General features: G+C 37.0%; 5 protein-coding genes and 1 non-coding gene across 7 annotated transcripts; 5 read left to right on the plus strand and 1 right to left on the minus strand.

Annotated features, from left to right (window-relative positions):
• Positions 1 to 815: 815 nt before the first annotated feature.
• LOC106359884 (dehydration-responsive element-binding protein 1B-like) lies at positions 816 to 1,571 on the plus strand. Its single transcript, NM_001315858.1, is given in 1 exon segment — positions 816 to 1,571. A coding segment is annotated over 1 exon segment (756 nt).
• A 2,114-nt stretch (positions 1,572 to 3,685) lies between these two features.
• LOC125577070 (dehydration-responsive element-binding protein 1B-like) lies at positions 3,686 to 5,166 on the plus strand. Its single transcript, XM_048737768.1, has one exon. It carries the CDS (start codon positions 4,120 to 4,122, stop codon positions 4,870 to 4,872), a length of 753 nt encoding a protein of 250 aa, XP_048593725.1. The 5' UTR covers positions 3,686 to 4,119; the 3' UTR covers positions 4,873 to 5,166.
• Positions 5,167 to 5,511: 345 nt separating this feature from the next.
• On the plus strand, positions 5,512 to 10,350 carry LOC106426460 (ABC transporter B family member 28). The gene is made up of 16 exons (XM_013867179.3): positions 5,512 to 5,940; positions 6,672 to 6,859; positions 6,951 to 6,974; positions 7,060 to 7,161; positions 7,351 to 7,441; positions 7,538 to 7,638; positions 7,740 to 7,790; positions 7,899 to 8,027; positions 8,357 to 8,419; positions 8,509 to 8,788; positions 8,916 to 9,064; positions 9,165 to 9,254; positions 9,321 to 9,455; positions 9,548 to 9,604; positions 9,689 to 9,745; positions 9,984 to 10,350. The coding sequence occupies exons 1-16, from the start codon at positions 5,541 to 5,543 to the stop codon at positions 10,218 to 10,220; spliced, it is 2,154 nt and encodes a 717-aa protein (XP_013722633.2). The 5' UTR covers positions 5,512 to 5,540; the 3' UTR covers positions 10,221 to 10,350.
• Positions 10,351 to 10,558: 208 nt separating this feature from the next.
• TRNAK-CUU lies at positions 10,559 to 10,631 on the plus strand. Its single transcript has one exon. It is a non-coding gene; the product is annotated as a tRNA-Lys (tRNA).
• A 1,732-nt stretch (positions 10,632 to 12,363) lies between these two features.
• LOC106361331 (MADS-box protein AGL71) lies at positions 12,364 to 15,642 on the plus strand. 2 transcript variants are annotated; one of them, XM_048737769.1, is made up of 7 exons: positions 12,364 to 12,611; positions 12,703 to 12,888; positions 14,252 to 14,398; positions 14,737 to 14,836; positions 14,995 to 15,036; positions 15,158 to 15,208; positions 15,302 to 15,642. In XM_048737769.1, the coding sequence occupies exons 2-7, from the start codon at positions 12,707 to 12,709 to the stop codon at positions 15,437 to 15,439; spliced, it is 660 nt and encodes a 219-aa protein (XP_048593726.1). In that variant the 5' UTR covers positions 12,364 to 12,611; positions 12,703 to 12,706; the 3' UTR covers positions 15,440 to 15,642. The 2 variants fall into 2 exon arrangements, with proteins under 2 accessions (XP_048593726.1, XP_013656515.1); XM_013801061.3 differs by having other exon boundaries at positions 12,364 to 12,888.
• Positions 15,643 to 16,260: 618 nt separating this feature from the next.
• Positions 16,261 to 19,331, minus strand: LOC106359883. Its single transcript, XM_013799506.3, has 4 exons — positions 18,113 to 19,331; positions 17,851 to 17,939; positions 16,988 to 17,773; positions 16,261 to 16,819 (listed from the first exon to the last, which is right to left on the minus strand). Exons 1-4 carry the CDS (start codon positions 18,282 to 18,284, stop codon positions 16,535 to 16,537), a joined length of 1,332 nt encoding a protein of 443 aa, XP_013654960.3. The 5' UTR covers positions 18,285 to 19,331; the 3' UTR covers positions 16,261 to 16,534.
• Positions 19,332 to 19,533: the final 202 nt, after the last annotated feature.

The raw sequence follows: 19,533 nt of genomic DNA on the forward strand, positions 1-19,533 counted from the left end.
TCATTATATGCTAGTAGTTCATATGGTGATTTTGATCGATTGTGACGAGTTTCTGGTTGAATCCCCTGCATACACTTTAATGGCTGGTTCTGAGGAAACAAACAAAAACGGTAGGACTTATCAAATTATCTGAGGTAGAAAAATACTAGGTTATTTATTCTTCAAATGTGAAAATAAACGTTTTTGTACCCTTGGAAAAAGTGAATCACACATCAAAAGTGTCTATTATATAACATTTTTAAAAGAATGCTCTTATATATGATACCAACTCAAAACAAATAGAGTACTTTATGATATCTTTTTTTCTTAGATCTTTAGGTCCATTATTTCTAGATGGTTGAGCAATAATGACATTTTGTTTATTCATGGAAGTTAATAGATAAATACAGAGTTGTCCTACACAGTGCACACCCCAAACACAGCCACACATTCCCACAATAAAGGTATAACGAGTAAAGAGTCAGCAGCCATACCAAAAAGGTCAATATTACACGTGGCGGCCTATTAATGAATGAAAAACGCATTCACACAAAACCGTGGGACCATTATAGCGTGGTCCTGTCCAGTTGGCACTCCCAGAGCCAAAAACACCGTGTTCTTTTCTAAAAACCAGCCCCACCCATTTCCAAATATCTCATGCCAATATAAACACCAACTCTCGCTCCACTTTTCTCAAACCACAAACGTTTAACTCTACCTGAAAAGAAGATAAAAGAGAGAGAAATAAATATCTTATCAAACCAGTCAGAACAGAGATCTTGTTACTTACTATACTACACTCAGCCTTATCCAGTTTTCAAAAAAAGTATTCAACGATGAACTCAGTCTCTACTTTTTCTGAACTGCTCTGCTCCGAGAACGAGTCTCCGGTTAATACGGAAGGTGGTGATTACATTTTGGCGGCGAGCTGTCCCAAGAAACCTGCTGGTAGGAAGAAGTTTCAGGAGACACGCCACCCCATTTACAGAGGAGTTCGTCTGAGGAAGTCAGGTAAGTGGGTGTGTGAAGTGAGGGAACCAAACAAGAAATCTAGAATTTGGCTCGGAACTTTCAAAACAGCTGAGATCGCAGCTCGTGCTCACGACGTTGCCGCCTTAGCTCTCCGTGGAAGAGGCGCCTGCCTCAACTTCGCCGACTCGGCTTGGCGGCTCCGTATCCCGGAGACGACCTGCGCCAAGGATATCCAGAAGGCTGCTGCTGAAGCCGCATTGGCTTTTGAGGCCGAGAAGAGTGATACCACGACGAATGATCATGGCATGAACATGGCTTCTCAGGTTGAGGTTAATGACACGACGGATCATGACCTGGACATGGAGGAGACGATAGTGGAGGCTGTTTTTAGGGAGGAACAGAGAGAAGGGTTTTACATGGCGGAGGAGACGACGGTTGTGGGTGTTGTTCCGGAGGAACAGATGAGCAAAGGGTTTTACATGGACGAGGAGTGGATGTTCGGGATGCCGACCTTGTTGGCTGATATGGCGGCAGGGATGCTCTTACCGCTGCCGTCCGTACAATGGGGACATAATGATGACTTCGAAGGAGTTGCTGACATAAACCTCTGGAGTTATTAGTACTCGTATTTTTCTTAAAATTATTTTTGGAATGATAATATTTTATTGAATTTTGGATTCTACCTATTTTTTAATGGATATCCTTTTTCTGGTAGTGTGAGAAACGATTGTAAATGTTTCCACAAATGTGTTGTCAACTGCTCATGAGTATTTTTGTGTGCAGCATAATCATCTTGGAAAAAAAAACATCAATAACAGTAAATAAATTATTTTAACTTTAAACTATATTGATTTCATTGATATTTTTGTTTAATATTATTTTTTTTATTATTCAATTCCGCAAACTATACATGTTCACCAATCAACACAATTCCGCACCGCTAATTTTGTCAAAACCGCACTTGTCCCGCAAACCGCACGAACCGCAGTTAGACCGTACCGCACTTAAATTCCGTCCCGCTAATATTACCAATTCCGCGGTCACCATTCGGACCCTCAATAGTTACTAACGTGTGAGAGGTGAGAGTGAGTGGCGCCGAGAGAGACGTTTCTTGTAAGCGAATATATGTTAGGAAAGATACTCTATATTGAGATACTATTTTTGATTTTACTTTATTAAATGATTTGATTTAAACCACAAGTTTTCGATTTGAGCAAGAACCACATGTTTTTTCATGGATAAGATCAAATTTGAGATATTTTATAGATGTTTGACCAACCAAAAAGAAATATTTATTTTATTGATATAATTGAGAGGTGAGAGTAACATATACCTTGCTAATGTATCGGTATGATCCATCAGCCATAGCTTTAGACCAAACTAGTTTCATTTGTACAATATGTCTAGTACTATTTACATCAGTATACGACACCAGTTTAGTGGTGACACCAGTTTAGTGGTCTTGGCGAGACGGACAGGACGGCTGATCTTGCCATCTTGGCGAGAGGGCGAGACCTTTAGAAACATCAGACTGGGGGTAAGTGACAAACACAATCAAATACCATATTTTATTTCAACTTCAGAACTAATCCATATTGTGTGCTAAATACCTTTTTATTATATATATCATTGTTAAACAAGTACCAAAAGGATAGAGAACATGTGGGTTTATATTGGCTTGGGTCAAGCTAACGTCTGGAAAATATTACATTGGCATTAGTCCTCTTCTGTCTCTGCAGTGCTTTTCAAAACCATGCCTCTCTTTTCGTTGCGACCAACCTGAGAACAGCAACAACAGCGTATTGTACGATATATGGCGGAATTTGCTTGTCTGCTGGTAGTTTATATGATTATTCTTTGTGCGACGAGTCTCTAGTTGAATTCATACATTTTTAATGGCTGGTTCTGTGGCAACAAATAAAAACGGAAGCATTTCAGTTTATGGTATATGACAAGCGGTATTAAGAAATTGATTTGAGTATTTATGTGATAAAAGTGAAAATGATTTGGGAATTATCCTTAAAAGAAATTTTAGAAGTAATTGTGGAATCGAATAATAAGTAACATATCGAAGTGATTTGCAATATCGTGCCAGTTAAACTAAAGTGGTGAACTAACGTCGTGTGATCCACGACCGAGAGGACTAGCGTGAAGACCCACCGGAGTTGGTCGGGATTTTACAGGAAGGTTCTAAACGTGTCATATTATCTAAGAGTTGTAAGGCCATCCGCATTGAGGGTTTTAAACCCAGGTTCACACGCTTTCCAAAACAAAAAAGGTGAACTCAGAGTCTTACAGGTTCATGCGTAAGAGACGGGTTCACAACTATTTCATGGGCCCCACAACGTGTGGCGGCCCACGATTGATTGGGCTTTTTTTTTCTTTTTTTTTTAATAAATCAAACGAAAAAAAGAAAATAATAATAAAAAATTAAATTGGTGAACCCTCCTAAATTTCACTAATGCAGATGCTCTAAGATGATTATATGGTTATTTCTCCAACAAATATGAAAATAAACCTTTTTGTACACTTAAAGTGCTTCACAAATTAGAATGTCTATTATATACCGTTTTAAAAAAAATGCTTTATATATATATGATAACTCAGAATAAATAGATAGCACTTGAACTATCCTTTTTGCAGATCTTTTAGATTTTTTATGTTTCTAGATGGTTTCAGATAACGATCTTTTGTTTATTCATGGAAGTTAATAGTTAAAACTTAAATACAAGGTTGTCCTGCACAACCCATACATAGCCACACATTCACCCAGTACAAGTTAAAACACATAAAGGTATAACGAGTGAAGAGTCAGCAGCCATACCACAAAGGTCAAGATGACACGTGGCAGCATATAAGTGAATGAAAACAACGCATTCACACAAACCGTGGGATCAATTTAGCTGTGTCCTGTCCACTTGGCACTCCCAGAGCCAAAAACACCGTGTTCTTTTCTAAAAACCAGCCCCACCCATTTCAAAATATCTCATGCCAATATAAACACCAACTCTCGCTCCACTTTTCTCAAACCACAAACTTTTAACTCCACCTGAAAAGAAGATAAAAGTGAGAGAAATAAATATCTTATCAAACCAGACAGAACAGAGATCTTGTTACTTACTATACTACACTCAGCCTTATCCAGTTTTTCAAAAGAAGTTTTCAACGATGAACTCAGTCTCTACTTTTTCTGAACTTCTTGGCTCCGAGAACGAGTCTCCGGTAGGTGGTGATTACTGTCCCATGTTGGCGGCGAGCTGTCCGAAGAAGCCGGCGGGTAGGAAGAAGTTTCGGGAGACACGCCACCCCATTTACAGAGGAGTTCGTCTTAGAAAGTCAGGTAAGTGGGTGTGTGAAGTGAGGGAACCAAACAAGAAATCTAGAATTTGGCTCGGAACTTTCAAAACAGCTGAGATCGCAGCTCGTGCTCACGACGTCGCCGCCTTAGCTCTCCGTGGAAGAGGCGCCTGCCTCAACTTCGCCGACTCGGCTTGGCGGCTCCGTATCCCGGAGACAACCTGCGCCAAGGATATCCAGAAGGCTGCTGCTGAAGCCGCATTGGCTTTTGAGGCCGAGAAGAGTGATACCACGACGAATGATCATGGCATGAACATGGCTTCTCAGGTTGAGGTTAATGACACGACGGATCATGACCTGGACATGGAGGAGACGATAGTGGAGGCTGTTTTTAGGGAGGAACAGAGAGAAGGGTTTTACATGGCGGAGGAGACGACGGTTGTGGGTGTTGTTCCGGAGGAACAGATGAGCAAAGGGTTTTACATGGACGAGGAGTGGATGTTCGGGATGCCGACCTTGTTGGCTGATATGGCGGCAGGGATGCTCTTACCGCTGCCGTCCGTACAATGGGGACATAATGATGACTTCGAAGGAGTTGCTGACATAAACCTCTGGAGTTATTAGTACTCGTATTTTTCTTAAAATTATTTTTGGAATGATAATATTTTATTGAATTCGGATTCTACCTATTTTTTTTAATGGATATCCTTTTTTCTGGTAGTGTGAGAAACGATTGTGAATGTTTCCACAAAAGTGTTGGCAATGTTGTCAAATGCTGGGTATTTTGTGCAGCATAGTCATCTTGGTTTCCTTATATGCAGCAACTAAATTTTAGTTTTTAAGTAAAAACAGAAGAGGAAAGAGAATGAATGTTATTAAATAAAGAAAGAAAAATCTAAAGGTGGGTTTAGTATGAAATTTTAAAGTAATTCTGTATTAAAATTAAAAAAATATTCTATTATTCAAACATAAATTGTAAGATTTTGAAATCCAAGAGTAATTAAATTTAAAGCATATTTTAAAAGGTTATAAATCTTTTGTGAACAGCAGTATTCTGCAAAATAAAAAATTATAAGGCACTTCTGTTATTAGCAAAAACTACGGGGTATCAAATGAAAAGAAAAAGTATTAGGCATTATTAAGAATAGCGAAAGATCTGGACCAAAATCAAAAGTTAGGTCTCACTTGATAAATATAAAACCTTCACGCCTTATTTTGTAAATATCAAAAGTAAAGGTACTACATAAATATAAACTAACAGAAGTTGAGAAGCTCGTTGGACAGAGATAACAATGGCGTCTTCTGTAACCTCTCTTCTCTTCCACCACGGCTCTACTCGTCTCATCGCTCGTTCACGATGCCAATCACCTCTACTCAGAACGTGCGGAGTAACGCCATTTCTCTCCTTCCGCAGCTCGCGCGGCGGCTCCACTGCGCCGCTCGGGCTTCCGCTGAAGGCGAAATCGGTGGGATTGGCTCGCGCTTACGTCACCGGAGCGCCGCCGATCGTGGGAGAAGAGGATCCGAAGATCGATGGATCGAAATCGGAGCCCGAGAAGGAGGAATCGAAGGATTTGATCAAGTGGGGGCTTGTGTGGAGCTTGATGAGCAAGCACAAGCTCAGGCTCGTTGTTTGCTTATTGACTCTGGTTGGATGCAGCACTTGCACTCTCTCGATGCCTGTGTTTTCTGGTAATCGAGTTCTTGGATTCAGCCTCACGCTCCTCTATTGTGATTGTTTATTTTAATGATTAGGAGGTTTTGGGTTACAATCTCTAGACGAAGTAAACCAAGAACAGATCGGTCCAAATGGAATTGAACCTATGACCATTTAGATCCATAATAGGAAATTAAAAAAAATTAATTATAGCATTTTCAACCATCTTTGTATTTGACTTAGAGAGGCTAAATTTCTCTAGTTTTCTTAAAATATAGAGATTGTTATTTTTTCCTCTTTTTGTAGAGGAAGAGATAACATTCCTCTATTTTTTCCTCTATATTTAGAGTTTGCTATTTTAAAAAAACACATTGGAACACATCAGTTCATCTATTTCAGAGAAAAAAATAGCAAAATACGTTGAAGATGGTTTTAGTAGGCAACTTGTCGTTGGTTTAGTTATTGTGATTGTAGTATGCTAATGCTGGTCTGGCTTAATTTCTCTATTTTTTCATTAGGAAAATGATTGCCATCTACAAGAATTATAAGCTACATAACCATTAACCACACATGAAGATGTTAATAATATAACATATTATAATTCATGGATGTTTAGTTTGTGTAGTTTCATATATATTATTTTTGTTCATGTGTGTTATGTATTTCGTTGGTGTAGCTGAGATTTTATTTTATTTGTTGATTGAGTTAAACATGTGTTGATTCTTTGTGACAAATAATGGCAAGTGTTATGTTTGGAGCTGTAAAGGTAGATTCTTTGAAGTGTTGATTGGCGCGCGGCCGGATCCTCTGTGGCAGCTGCTGAGCAAAATCGCTGTTTTGTATTCTTTGGAACCCATCTTTACTATTGTTTTTGTAACCAACATGAATGCTATCTGGGAAAGCGTTATGGCAACGTTACGAGCTCAGATTTTCAGAAGGGTTTTGATCCAGAAGGTATGGTTTGTTTCCTGTGATCATAATTTTCCAAATGTTTATCACCTGAATGAATATCATTGTGATAGCTGCTTTCTTTTTGTATTTGCAGGCAGAGTTTTTCGACAAATATAAGGTTTGTCTTTTTTTTCTTCTTTGTTTTTTTTTGTTTCTTGGTTTGTTCAGGTTTGGGACTTTTGGGCTGAGTTCATTTATTGTAGGTAGGAGAGTTGACGGGGCTGCTTACGTCTGATCTTGGCGCTCTGAATAGCATTGTGAATGATAACATCTCAAGAGACCGTGGATTTAGGGCATTTTCTGAGGCAAGCCATTTCTTTACTATGCAAATGTGAGATTGGTGTTTGTGCTTCCACTTTGCATAATGAATACAGACTTAATCTTAGCCTGGTGTTGTGTTGGTCGTATTTTTGGAGTTCTATACATGACAAAGAGTATCCGGTTGCATCTCAAGAATGCCCAGCTCTTATGGCTTATGTTTTGTATATTTGTAGGTTTTTGGAACAATCTGCATTTTGTTCACCCTATCTCCTCAACTTGCACCTGTGCTTGGTCTATTGATGCTCGCTGTATCAGTTTTAGTTGGTAAATTCTCAGGCCTTGCTCATTTTTCCTGAACTTATTGTTTGGTACACCTTGGTCATCTCTGCTTACCTTTAAATCTGCTCATTTGGTCAAAAGCTGTGTACAAAAGATCGACGGTTCCTGTTTATAAAGCACATGGATTAGCCCAAGCGACAATGTCTGATTGTGTATCAGAAACGTTCTCTGCAATTCGGACTGTAAGTTCTTGACTTCATCGTGTTTGTATTTTTTGGGCAGGTTGAATATAGAAACTTTTGATTTTCCTTTTGACGAAGCAAGTATTTTTATCTCTTCGTAGGTAAGATCGTTCAGTGGTGAAAAACGTCAGATGTCTCTTTTTGGTAGTCAGGTTACATTTCAGACTTCTTACTAGCTAAAAGTCAATTGTCTAAACAATTCTTGTTTTTTTCCTAACTGTTCCATGATCTTTTATTCTAACCATCTGTTTGATTTACAGATTCTTGCTTTCCAGCGTAGCGGCTTAAAGCTTGGTACTTTCAAATCTATAAATGAATCTATAACAAGAGTTGCTGTTTATATTTCTTTGTTGGCTCTATACGCTCTTGGGGGAAGCAAGGTCAAGACGGTAAGATATGCCTGCCTGTGAGACTTTTTAATTGCCATAATGGTTGAAATAAAGCTTCTTGCACATTAAGGCAAAAAGAGAATGGTGATTTGCTTAATTTCTCTTTATAGAAGATCGTGTTATTCTTCATTCATATATTCTGGAATAAATGACTGGATGATTCAAGCTAGAACAAAGTTACTACCGTCAGAAATTTAATAGATCATCAAAACTAAACAATCAGATTTCTTTTATCTCCCCTTTTGTGTTTGTTTCTTATGCTGTTACATTTTCGCTCTTTTGCACTTTATGTTTCTTGGTTCTTATTCTTTGAGCTTTTTCCTACGCAGGGTGAGCTTGCTGTTGGAACAGTTGTTTCCTTCATTGGATACACTTTTACTCTAACGTTTGCTGTTAGTACCTATATCCACATGCATTTACTGTTATCCATATGCTATACATGTAATTTGGTTTTACCATAATCGTTTCTTGTTTTTGCCAGGTCCAAGGGCTCGTAAACACGTTTGGAGATCTACGTGGAAGTTTCGCTGCTATCGAGAGGATCAATTCCATTTTAAATGCAGTGGACATAGATGAGGCTCTTGCCTACGGGCTAGAAAGAGATATACATACAAAGAAAGTCCAAGATGAAAACCTTAGATTGTTCTTGTCTTCTGGTCCTAACGTGAATATCCGTCACCTCGATAAGTACTACATGTCAGATCTGAAATCAACGAACAATCTACGTACCTTGACTTGGGCAGGAGATGTCTGTCTTGACGGTAAAATCAGACCAAGAAAACTCTCCTCATGTTATTATACTTCAAGATTCCCCAAACCTCCCTTGAACTGAGGTTGTACTGCTTTCTAAGCTGAGGGTTTTCCATTTTCTAATTTTGTCTAGTGTAGATTTGCATTTTGCTTATCCCCTACGACCCGATGTGAAAGTTCTTGATGGGTTCAGTTTGACGTTGAGAGCTGGGACCGTAACTGCTCTTGTTGGCTCTAGTGGTGCGGGAAAAAGTACTATTGTACAGTTATTGGCACGCTTCTATGAGGTTAATCGACTCCCCCTCTTCCCATTTGAAGTCTGTAAAGACTAATTCTGAAGCCGCTTTTACGTCATGCTGATGGGTTTGAGTTTCCGATTTTCGCCAGCCAACACAAGGACGTATTACTGTGGCTGGAGAGGATGTGAGGATGTTTGACAAGAGTGAATGGGCTAAGGTTATCTCAATTGTGAATCAGGTGTGTACCCGTAACGTGTATTGTGTCAGACTTGGTCGGATTATAATCTTACCTGTGTGACCTCAGGAACCCGTTCTCTTTTCTCTCTCTGTGGCCGAGAATATTGCATATGGTCTCCCTAATGATCTTGTGTCCAAGGACGACATCATTAAGGCAGCCAAAGCTGCCAACGCTCATGAATTCATAATCTCACTTCCCCAGGTTCGGATTCGTGACCTTATGTGCAACAACTGACCTGTTCTTCTTGCAAATGAAGTTAATCTCTTCTTACTATTACCGGTGTTTGTTAATAGGGATACGATACACTGGTGGGTGAACGAGGAGGCTTGCTTAGCGGAGGGCAGAGACAGGTATAAAGACATTAAGCGCTACGCGTTTTTTTGTTCCTCATAGACTTTTGCTACCGCTTTGATGTGATTGTCTTAACGTTTCAGAGAGTTGCCATAGCCCGGGCTTTGCTGAAGAACGCCCCCATCTTGATTCTCGATGAGGTGAGTAACTCTTTGTTTAATAATCTCATCTTTGATGGACTGTTTGCTTTGCTAGAACCTTAGAACACTTACCTAAGTTAAAGCTTAATCGATGGGAGAGAAGGAACACATATACAAACAGTTCTGTGCTACATCTAGTTGCATGGTTTAGACAAATTTGTTACTGGCACTGAAGCAGTTAAGGCTCGAAGATGAATATGAACTCCTCTGCTTAGTCTCTCTTGCTTTCGTGTTGCAGGCCACGAGTGCGCTTGATGCAGTAAGCGAACGTTTGGTCCAGAGTGCGCTGAACCGTCTGATGAAAGACAGGACAACTTTAGTCATCGCTCACAGATTGAGCACAGTTCAGAACGCGCATCAGATCGCTGTATGCTCTGACGGGAAGATCATAGAGCTTGGAACTCATTCTGAGTTGGTGGCCCAAAAGGGATCTTATGCTTCACTTGTTGGCACTCAGAGGCTGGCCTTTGAGTAGAGTCTAATTATTCTCAAGTTCCTTTACAAGTTTTACTCACTCCCGAGTAAGACCATACAAGCAGATTATAGATTGTTACATATGTGTAATCTGAAACAAAAATGACTATAAAATGATGTTTCAAGTGTTATATTCCAAGAATTTATTTCAAAACAAAGGGCAACTACCAAACAGTTCATCTAAATTTGCTTTCGACAATTAGACACAGAGAAGTATCGCAGTCACAGAGATTAACGGTGGTTTCTATGATACTGACCTGCTGCTAGCCGTTGCACAAGTTAAAACTTTTACCCACTGTATAGTTGACTTAGAGGCGGATAACCTTACTGCGACATGTAGCCCGTCTAGCTCAGTTGGTAGAGCGCAAGGCTCTTAACCTTGTGGTCGTGGGTTCGAGCCCCACGGTGGGCGAATAGTTTATGTTTTATTTTGCGGCCTAATAATGGGCCGTCTGCTCCTGGGCCTTGCCCCTTTTCTCGATTCACTGCGCTTTTTCAGATCGATTCGGGTAGTTTGGGTAGAAATCAAAATATCTATTTACTACTTGATCTAACTTTGGTTTGGATAATTTTGAGTTCAGTCGGATAGTAAAATTAGAAACAAAAAAGTTCAGAAAAATTTTAATTCTCATTTGGTTCGGATAATTCGGATAAATATTGATTATTTATGGTAAAATATCAAATAATTAAGATGATTTAGATAAAAATTTTTTTGGATATTTTCGGATTATTTTGGATAAAAATATCTAGATAATTTCGATTAGTTCAGATACTTTATAATAATTTATTTATCTTCAAATATTTTCAAATATTTTTAATAAATTTTTAAAAATTATAAATATATATTTGGTTATGTTAAATGTATATATAATTAATATTTTTATATATTCTGATATCCGTTCGGTTCTCGGTTCGTTTTGTTTATCAAAATATAAGAATCATTAGAATATTTGAAAGTTTCGTTTTGGTTCCAGTTTCGAATATTTCAGTTCGGTTTTTCGATTCTAGGTTTTTTTCCCGGGCCTAGTCTCACTTCATTCGACGAGGTTAGTACGTAATCAGATATTACTGCACTCGAAGACCATGCCATGGTCTCACTGCCTTGAAGAAACTTTTTTCTTGCGTTAAAAAGTAACTTGAGTTATTCTTTTCCTTTCTTTTTTTCAGTTCTTCAAGTTTGATCCGTCTGCTCATTTAACTTCACACAGTCTTACTTTCTTCAGATCTAGTAGACCTATGGGTTGACTTTGTTTGTAGATAATTTGGGTGAGAGAGAGAGGAGGAGCACTAAGTCCAAAATTTTAGAAAATAGATCAATGTAAAATTAAAAGGCAAGCAAAATCGTTGAAGTATTTTTTTTTGGACAAGGAAAAAACTTTAGAATAGTAGAAACTTATTAAGGTATAGTTAAAAGTATTTTTATAGAATTTTCCGCTTTTCTCGTTTGGGTGGGATAATAGAAGTAGCATAATAAAAAAGTTTCCAGAGCATTATCTTAGCAGACTAGTTGACTTAGGGTTTGTGCCTACTGCTTAAGGAGTACTAAGGAGAGATAGACCAAAGAGAGACTAAGTCATCGAGGGATCTAGTTCTAGTATACGAATCTTTCATCCATTTCTCTTAACTATCACCAATTTTATTGCTCTTTTTTTTTTTTTTTTTTTTGACGTCAAAAGACTATTCTATTACTCAAACTTGAGGTGGCCTTGGTAACCAAACCGCAATAGAACAACCAATAAAACATAACTCCCTATGGAAGGATCTAGCAGTCTTACCCAAAAAATCAGCCGTCTGATTGCGTGCCCGTGGGACGTGAGTGATTTTAAAATCCGGAAAGCATATCTGTAGCGTCTCTATCCTCTCCAATTCCGTCGCAAAGCTTGGCCACGCCTGAGGGTCCTTCACCATTGCTATCAGTTCCTTACAATCTGTCCCGAAGCTCTGGCAGTTCGAATGTTGCAGCATATTCTCCATCGCCCATTGCAGTGCCTCTACTTCCGAGTGCAAGGCTGATTCACGCCGAAGGAAATTCCTTGTCCCCATAAGCTGTGCATTCCCAGACCCATCCATCCACGCCCATCCGCATCCACTAAAGTTAGCATAAGATGTCCAAGATCCATCTAGCAAGCAAATATTTCCCAAGCTTGCTCTTTTTTTTCTTTTATTGTAAAAAATATTCTTTGTTTATATCATAGAGTTTTTTGGTCGGCTATATTTCTGTTCTTGTTGAGGTCTTCTGAAAGCGAATCTTGTCAAAAAAACTTAAGGCTTCTTTACTTTTTCCAGATTAATTTACCAGTATATTTTCTAGGGGAGTTATCAGATCTACTCTTTGGATCTCTCTCCACTATATTTTCAAGAAACCATTTCTTGGTTTTGGATTCAGATCCAAGTGAGTTCCTTTTCGTTTTTGAAAGAAACTAATTTTTTCTTTCCCTATAATCAGGTTTTAGGGTTTCTTAGGGATTCATTAATCATGTCAGGAAAATGGTGAGAGGGAAGATCGAAATCAAAAGAATCGAGGACGTGACCAGCAGACACGTCACGTTTTCCAAGCGTAGGAAAGGTCTCTTGAAGAAGGCTCACGAGCTTTCAGTTCTATGTGATGCTCAAGTAGCAGCCATTGTCTTCTCTCAGAAAGGAAGATTATATGATTTCGCTAGCTCCGAGTAAGTACCTTTCACTTAACCTTTTGATCCAATACTCATTAGTATATATATACCATTATTTGTGATGTTAAGCTCTTAATTACTTAGGTAAGATTGTTTGTACTAGCTAGAGATTTCTAAACATTTAGTTGAGTTTAATTTCCCCCAAAATATTCCCTTTGAAATTGCTTTGATTTTCTTTAATTAGGCATATAGTTTCTTTAAAGTACCACGGAATTGTATTTCTTAATTAAAACCTAATCAATTAATTGACCAAATGTGTTTGTAACTTGCATCAAGTTCTTCTTCAAGCACGAGCAAGTGATTTAGGGTTTTCCCAAAGCGTTCTCGAACTTTGAACCTAGTATACATTGGAACTCTCATGCTGAAACCACTTGGCACGTTAGTATAATACAGTATATAAGAAAAGCTCAGTGATCATGTCATAAAAATAAATACCTGAAGAGTACAATTGACCGTTTTAAGAATAGCAAACTACATGATGTATGAGACAATATCTTGTTGCTTTGTGTCAAGGTCCAAACTTCAGTCCTAGACAGTTTGGGATTCTTGAGTGTGTTGATCTTTTAGGGAAAAGTGAATTTCTTGCACCAAATTCAAACTAACCGAAAGAATTAAAGTTGTGATATAATGCCATGTTGATCAAGTATGCAACTGATGATTATCAAACCTCAACATTGATCACTATCAAAGCCATATATTATAGCCTCTTGGTTAAATTAACCGTTACTACTAATGATTTTTCATTACATTTTAGCAATTAGCAATTACATTTTTCACTACATTTTTTTTGGTGGGCCACATTTTTCACTTTTTTTTTTTTTTTTTTTTTTTTTTTTTTTCACTACATTTGAGTGAGCTTAGATAGCAACCAAAAAAAATATTTTACAAATGTTAGTGTCACTGATAATTACGAGCTTACTAATTGATTTTGACCACGCGAGTGTATAAGTATTACTGGTGACTGTTGAGTATAAATAGGAAGCCAAGTCATGCAAATTAAAAGATGCATACAGCATATTTACACTTTGGTGTCTCTCAGATGTTTAGCATTCTCATCCCGTTAGGTCGAAAAGCATATTAAATATGTACATTACGATGCATGCTTGGGAAATATTTCATACTTATATATGTACATTACTACTCAGTAGTCAAGAGATAGGTCAAGCGTGGCTAGAAACATGTATCTAGTTTACTAGGACATATGACTTGATGCTTGAATAACATTTTCAGGTTAGAACAAACATGAATTTTGAATATGTGTGAATGCTCTTGTTGATCATGATATATAAGTATTTCAAAATGAACTATTTATATTATACTTAATAAATAATACTGAAGGGGTTCTTGGAAATGTATACAGCATGCAGAAGATGATAGAGAGATGTGAGATACATAGGGGTGAGTATTTTGGAGCAGAGAGACTCCAAAAACAGCAATACGTGCAAGATCTCAAGAACGAAATGGCGATAACGATGGACAAGATTAAACTTCTTCAACTTCATTGCCGGTAATTTTCTAATCTTCCTATATACTCCCTCTGTTTCGATTTAATTGTCATTGTAGAGAAAAAAATTTGTTTTAAAATAAATTTTGTTTTAAAATTTCAATGCAAAATTTATTAATAAGATTTTTCACTTTATTTTTTTATTGGTTGAAATATAGTTAGTTGTATAAGTAACTATGTTTTTATTTTGAAAATATACAAAATTTTATGTTTTATTAATGAGATTGTATGTATAAACCTAGAACAACAATTACAATGAAACAGAGGGGAAGTATTGCATATATATGTTTTCTTGATATGCAATATATGATTATATATATATACTCGGATAACATCTCAAGGAAGCTGATGGGGCAAGATTTGGATTCGTGTTCGGTGGAGGAACTCAAGGAGATAACTACCAAAATTGAGAAAAGTCTTACTATTGTCAGATCAAGGAAGGTATAAATGCACTGAGTTTATAATTAATACAGAGAGAAATAAAACTTTATTCTCATAATTACATTCGTAATTATATAGTTGTCATAATGTGGTGAACAATAATGTTAGACGTTGATATCGAAATGATGAGCTCATTCCGCATTTTTCGATTTTGGCAGGCTAAGTTAAATGAAGATAGAATAGAGAAACTAAAAGCAGAGGTACTATTACTAATTAATTTTATTATTTTCAAGGGAGTTTTATTTCTAAGTTTTTTCTTTTATAACTGGCCAGTTTTATTTCTAAGTTTCCTTGTGAATTTTGTTCACTTCACTTTATTAGATTGTAGCAGAGAGAGAGGTCTTGAACGATAAAAGTAGGCTGCGCCAAATGGTACACACATACATAAATCAAGGACATGCATCTTTAAAAATTGAGTTTGTTTCTTCCATGAAATATTTGGAAAATAATATGTTATCATTTCAGTTTGAAGAACAACCCTTGTGGATTCAGTCAAGGAGCCTAGAGAGTGAGAAGAGTGCACCTTCCTGTAGTTGTGGAAACATGAACTTGTCGGATGTGGAAACTGACTTGTCCATCGGATTGCCTCAAAGTCGAGTGTAATCAACAGAGTTCTTGTTAATGTTCATATTATCCGGACATGCATATATTTCTACATGTGAATGTTTTTAATTGATTTTCTCAATGCTTGCATCAAGAATAAAATAGTGTAAAACTGTTAAGTATTCTCTACTATGTTATGTATGCTGAGTTTTTTGTTCTTACTTTGTGGAAAATTGGAGTTTTTAATATAATTTGAAAGTGTATATATAGATTTTGTGTTAAATTTTATACTAATAATATGATAAATAGCGGTAAAAATCATAATATTATAATTCTGTATACTAATTAGTCCCCATTGCTCTAGTCTGCAATGTACTTTTGAGCTATTAAATCCAAACATTTAATAGTTTTGACTGCAAATTTATTATTCACAAGGCCCACAATTACAACCCAATAGATGACAAATGTTTTTATTAGAGTATTTATACTAAATGGCGTACTTTTTTTAAAAAAAAAGGATATAACCGCAAACTTTCAACAAAAAAAGGATATAACCGCAAAAGGATATATAATATAGGGCAAATCTCCAAAATAGCACCTTTCTAAATTTATATCACAATAATAGCACTCAAAAACTAAAACGACCAAAATAGCATTTTATCTTTTGAAAAATTTAAATTTTTTTATTTTTTAAAATTTGAAATCTAATCCCCAAAACCTCACTTCTCAACTCTAAACCCTAAAACCTAAACTCTAAACCCTAAACCCTAAATTCTAAACCCTAAACCCCACCCCTTGAATGCTATTTTTGTGACTTTTGGGCTTGAGTGCTAGTTTGGGAACAAAAACTTGATTTAGTGCTATTTTGGTCTTTTTCTCTATAATATATTTAGAAAAAAAGAGTATGGAATTTGTTCATGAGATTTAAACAGATAAAGCGCTATTTATTCTTGGAAATTCAGATGATTGTTTCGACAATTAGTAACAGCGATGGCAAAGCGAGATGCAAAACGCACACTGTCATGTTATGCGTTGAGTCTCTCGTTAGTAATAGTCGCTTAAGAACAAAACGCAGACGCTACTTTAGAATAGCCCTCATCACGTTCCCACAAGGCCACAACTTTCGTTATTACTAAAACGCCTCGTTTTATCCACTCAAACGCAAGCCAATTTTACCGTTTCTAGCACGAGTGCGTCTACAATATGCCGCTCAACCTCTGCGACCACCCTTTCCTCTTCTTTTTCAAGCTTTTTCATCCCCGTAAGATATTCAAAATAGATTTTGGTTCTTCCTACGTTGGAGAAGGTGGCAGAAATGGTGGTTGAATGGGAAGAACTGGAACTTAGAAGTTCTTGAGGAAGCTTCTCCTCGTAGTTATACATCTGACCGAAGCATATCGTCCCATCTTCTTTCTGTTCCGGTCCTTCCGCTCTTTCCATCTAAAACGTTACATGAAAAATCAGTGACTGTATTGAGATTTGAGAGAGAGAAAATTTTCAAATTATTTTTTTAAAAAATATTTAATTTTTAGTAAGTATTTATGACCTCCAAAAAATTTGAATCGACCCTACCCTGAAGAGAGAGTAAGAAAACATAGACGTGTGTACCTGTTTCCGAGGACGTTCTGAGGCAGAGACAGCTGATGAGTTTGGGATTTGCTTGCATTCTTTCTTGTGTAAATGATCACATCTTGATGTAGAGATGACTTGTCTCCGCTTGTGTTGGTTATTGGGTGTTGAATGAGGAGAGAACTTTGATTTACTACACACTTTCTTGCATACGTTGGTAGGTCTTAGCGGCTGTTCATCTACGCTTTTGAGGTTTTTCTTGGAATCTTTTGAAAGGGTCAACGTTTTTGTTTGTTGTCGAGAGATGTTATCTTGTTTGAACACAAATGTGGGACTGGAGCTCAGTGTGTTCTCTTTCCGTGAAGACATGCTTCTCACTTTCCTATGCTTAATCTGGTCTTGTCCTTGTCTTACCCTTCTGTTCTCAAGCAAGTTTGTTATATCCATACCAAGTCTTCTAGTGATGACCCTCTCATTATTTCCCGGACTTTGATTTTCCTCATCTTTCAGCCTCCGACACACAGAGTCTTCATGCTTATTCTCTCTGTTTAGCTGAAGAGAGAGGCGACGAACGTCAGAATCTGATTTACGAGCAGAAGACACCCTGGGGCTCTCAGGCAAAGATCTTGTCCCTGACCCGCTCTCAGAGTGTCTATGTCCTCTTACACTTTTCCTTGATGATATATTAAGGTCCAAGTTATCAGGAAGAAGATCAAGACCCATGAGTCTAGCCACCAGGTTTGGTGACTTGGCGCTAGGTGAGTTGCAGTTATCAGAGGATCTATCAAAAATAAGAGCTCTAAGGTTTGACCTTTTCCCGCCAACCTGAATTTGAATTTGTCACTTGGTTATACTATATATTAGCTACTCTTCAAATGTAATAATAATTAATGCTGACTTACAGAGATGTTTAAGCTATCTTTTTCCTTGTAATTTGTTGATAGTGAAGACTCCTCTGTTAACTCCAAGCTGTTTCGTGGCGCAACCAAGCCTGCAAGTTTCAGTAACAACAACAACACACTCCCAAGTGCTTTATACAACGAACCTAATCCTCTATCAAACTAAGTCTTTATTTTCCTTGGTCCACAGACCACAATGAACATGTTTTTGAACTTACAAATGATTACCAAACAGCAGAAACGTCTATAAAGAGAAGGCTAGTACCTTTTGGATATCTAGAAGGAGAATCAAAACTTGGTTGGTGGTGATGATGACGTGAAGGAAAGTAAAAATGGTGAGAATGAAAAAAGTGGTAAAGAGCAGAGATACAGCCATTAGCTTCACTGGATTTGCTCCTGGATCTGCCTCCACTGGACCATTTTCTACCCATTTCCATTAAGACAAAGCCTGTCTTCTTGTTTTGTTATTACCTCTAACGTATAAAGACAAGTGGCATGTGAAAATGGACTGACAAAAGAAGAAAGAACAAGAACAAGATTCTTTGCACGGACAAAAAATCCAATATGTATATATCTTATGTTATTTTGGTTCTTGAGCTTTTCTTTAACCTGAGGGAGCTATCAAAAGAAAGCTATGTAACTTTATTACTGTATTGCATTGGTAAACGAGCAGATGCTATTTAAAAGTGTGACAGAAATACTTCAAAATAAACCGTACAAGCAAATTAATGCATGGTGAGATGATGATATTTTAGCCACGCATCTTTCTGAGAAGAGACAGCTTGAGTATTACAATATGATTTCGACCACACTTTATGTTTCTCTACTCTTCACTTTCTTTGGGGGTTTTCAAGTTTCGAAAACTTTACAAATTAAGGTTGTCTGGATTTCTTTTCTTGATGATTTCAAAGTAGAAGAATATCTTTTCATGGGTTACAAATTAAGGTAGTTACAACATGACCACATGTTTCAAACGTTCATGGATATATGAAGTATTGCAGAGCTGCAATGTCTTGGCATTTACTAGGACTTGTCTTGTCTCACTATTATTTGCTCAGTTTCAAGTTTCAACCGACTTTTTTAGCTCAACTCTTCTTTAGCATTTTCTTTTTATGCATTTACTTTGAATACATATGTTAAAAAGTTAAATAGTTTCTGTTATTTTAAAAAACTTTTTTAATCATAAATTTAGTTGATCAATTTAAGGAAACGATATTTGAATATTATTGTTGCAAATATTTAAAAGAACTAAATGAAGCTAGTGCCATTACTTTTCAACAATTCTATAAGAAATATTTGGGCTACAAAATTATATTTTGTTGCTGCTGTATATCATTTGGTCCATTACAAATACAACCTTTTTGGGGAGACGTATCTCTTCTATTAAAGGGGCTTTTGTGCGAATCCACTTAAATTTGATCAGGCTGATAGCCCAACCGTCCTTTTAAATTTTAACATATTCGTATATCTCAGAATTATGTTTATCAATCTGCAATATTGGATATATATGCTCTTTGACATATATACTAATGCTATCTCAGATTACATGCAACTATTTTGGAACACTAGCAGAAAATCGTAATTATACAATTATTGATTTAGATAGTAACTAACAATAATGATATATAAACTAAAACACAAAATAAGATATGGAATAGCAATCTAGTTAGGTATGTCTGTTTTTCA

Source organism: Brassica napus, chromosome A8, assembly GCF_020379485.1.
Source record: "Brassica napus cultivar Da-Ae chromosome A8, Da-Ae, whole genome shotgun sequence".
Taxonomy (NCBI): Eukaryota; Viridiplantae; Streptophyta; class Magnoliopsida; order Brassicales; family Brassicaceae; genus Brassica; species Brassica napus.

What these genes read in the sequence shown, in the direction of transcription:
- LOC125577070 (XM_048737768.1), top strand. Translation starts at nt 4,120, where the DNA reads ATGAACTCAGTCTCTACTTTTTCTGAACTTCTTGGCTCCGAGAACGAG.
- LOC106426460 (XM_013867179.3), top strand. Translation starts at nt 5,541, where the DNA reads ATGGCGTCTTCTGTAACCTCTCTTCTCTTCCACCACGGCTCTACTCGT. An exon ending in GAAGGGTTTTGATCCAGAAG is followed by an intron (nt 6,860 to 6,950) that starts GTATGGTTTGTT and finishes TTGTATTTGCAG; the next exon opens with GCAGAGTTTTTCGACAAATA. An exon ending in TCATAATCTCACTTCCCCAG is followed by an intron (nt 9,456 to 9,547) that starts GTTCGGATTCGT and finishes GTTTGTTAATAG; the next exon opens with GGATACGATACACTGGTGGG.
- LOC106361331 (XM_013801061.3), top strand. Translation starts at nt 12,707, where the DNA reads ATGGTGAGAGGGAAGATCGAAATCAAAAGAATCGAGGACGTGACCAGC. An exon ending in CTTCTTCAACTTCATTGCCG is followed by an intron (nt 14,399 to 14,736) that starts GTAATTTTCTAA and finishes TAACATCTCAAG; the next exon opens with GAAGCTGATGGGGCAAGATT. An exon ending in CTATTGTCAGATCAAGGAAG is followed by an intron (nt 14,837 to 14,994) that starts GTATAAATGCAC and finishes CGATTTTGGCAG; the next exon opens with GCTAAGTTAAATGAAGATAG.
- LOC106359883 (XM_013799506.3), bottom strand. Translation starts at nt 18,284, where the DNA reads ATGGAAATGGGTAGAAAATGGTCCAGTGGAGGCAGATCCAGGAGCAAA. An exon ending in TCCTTCTAGATATCCAAAAG is followed by an intron (nt 17,940 to 18,112) that starts GTACTAGCCTTC and finishes TGAAACTTGCAG; the next exon opens with GCTTGGTTGCGCCACGAAAC. An exon ending in CAGAACGTCCTCGGAAACAG is followed by an intron (nt 16,820 to 16,987) that starts GTACACACGTCT and finishes GTAACGTTTTAG; the next exon opens with ATGGAAAGAGCGGAAGGACC.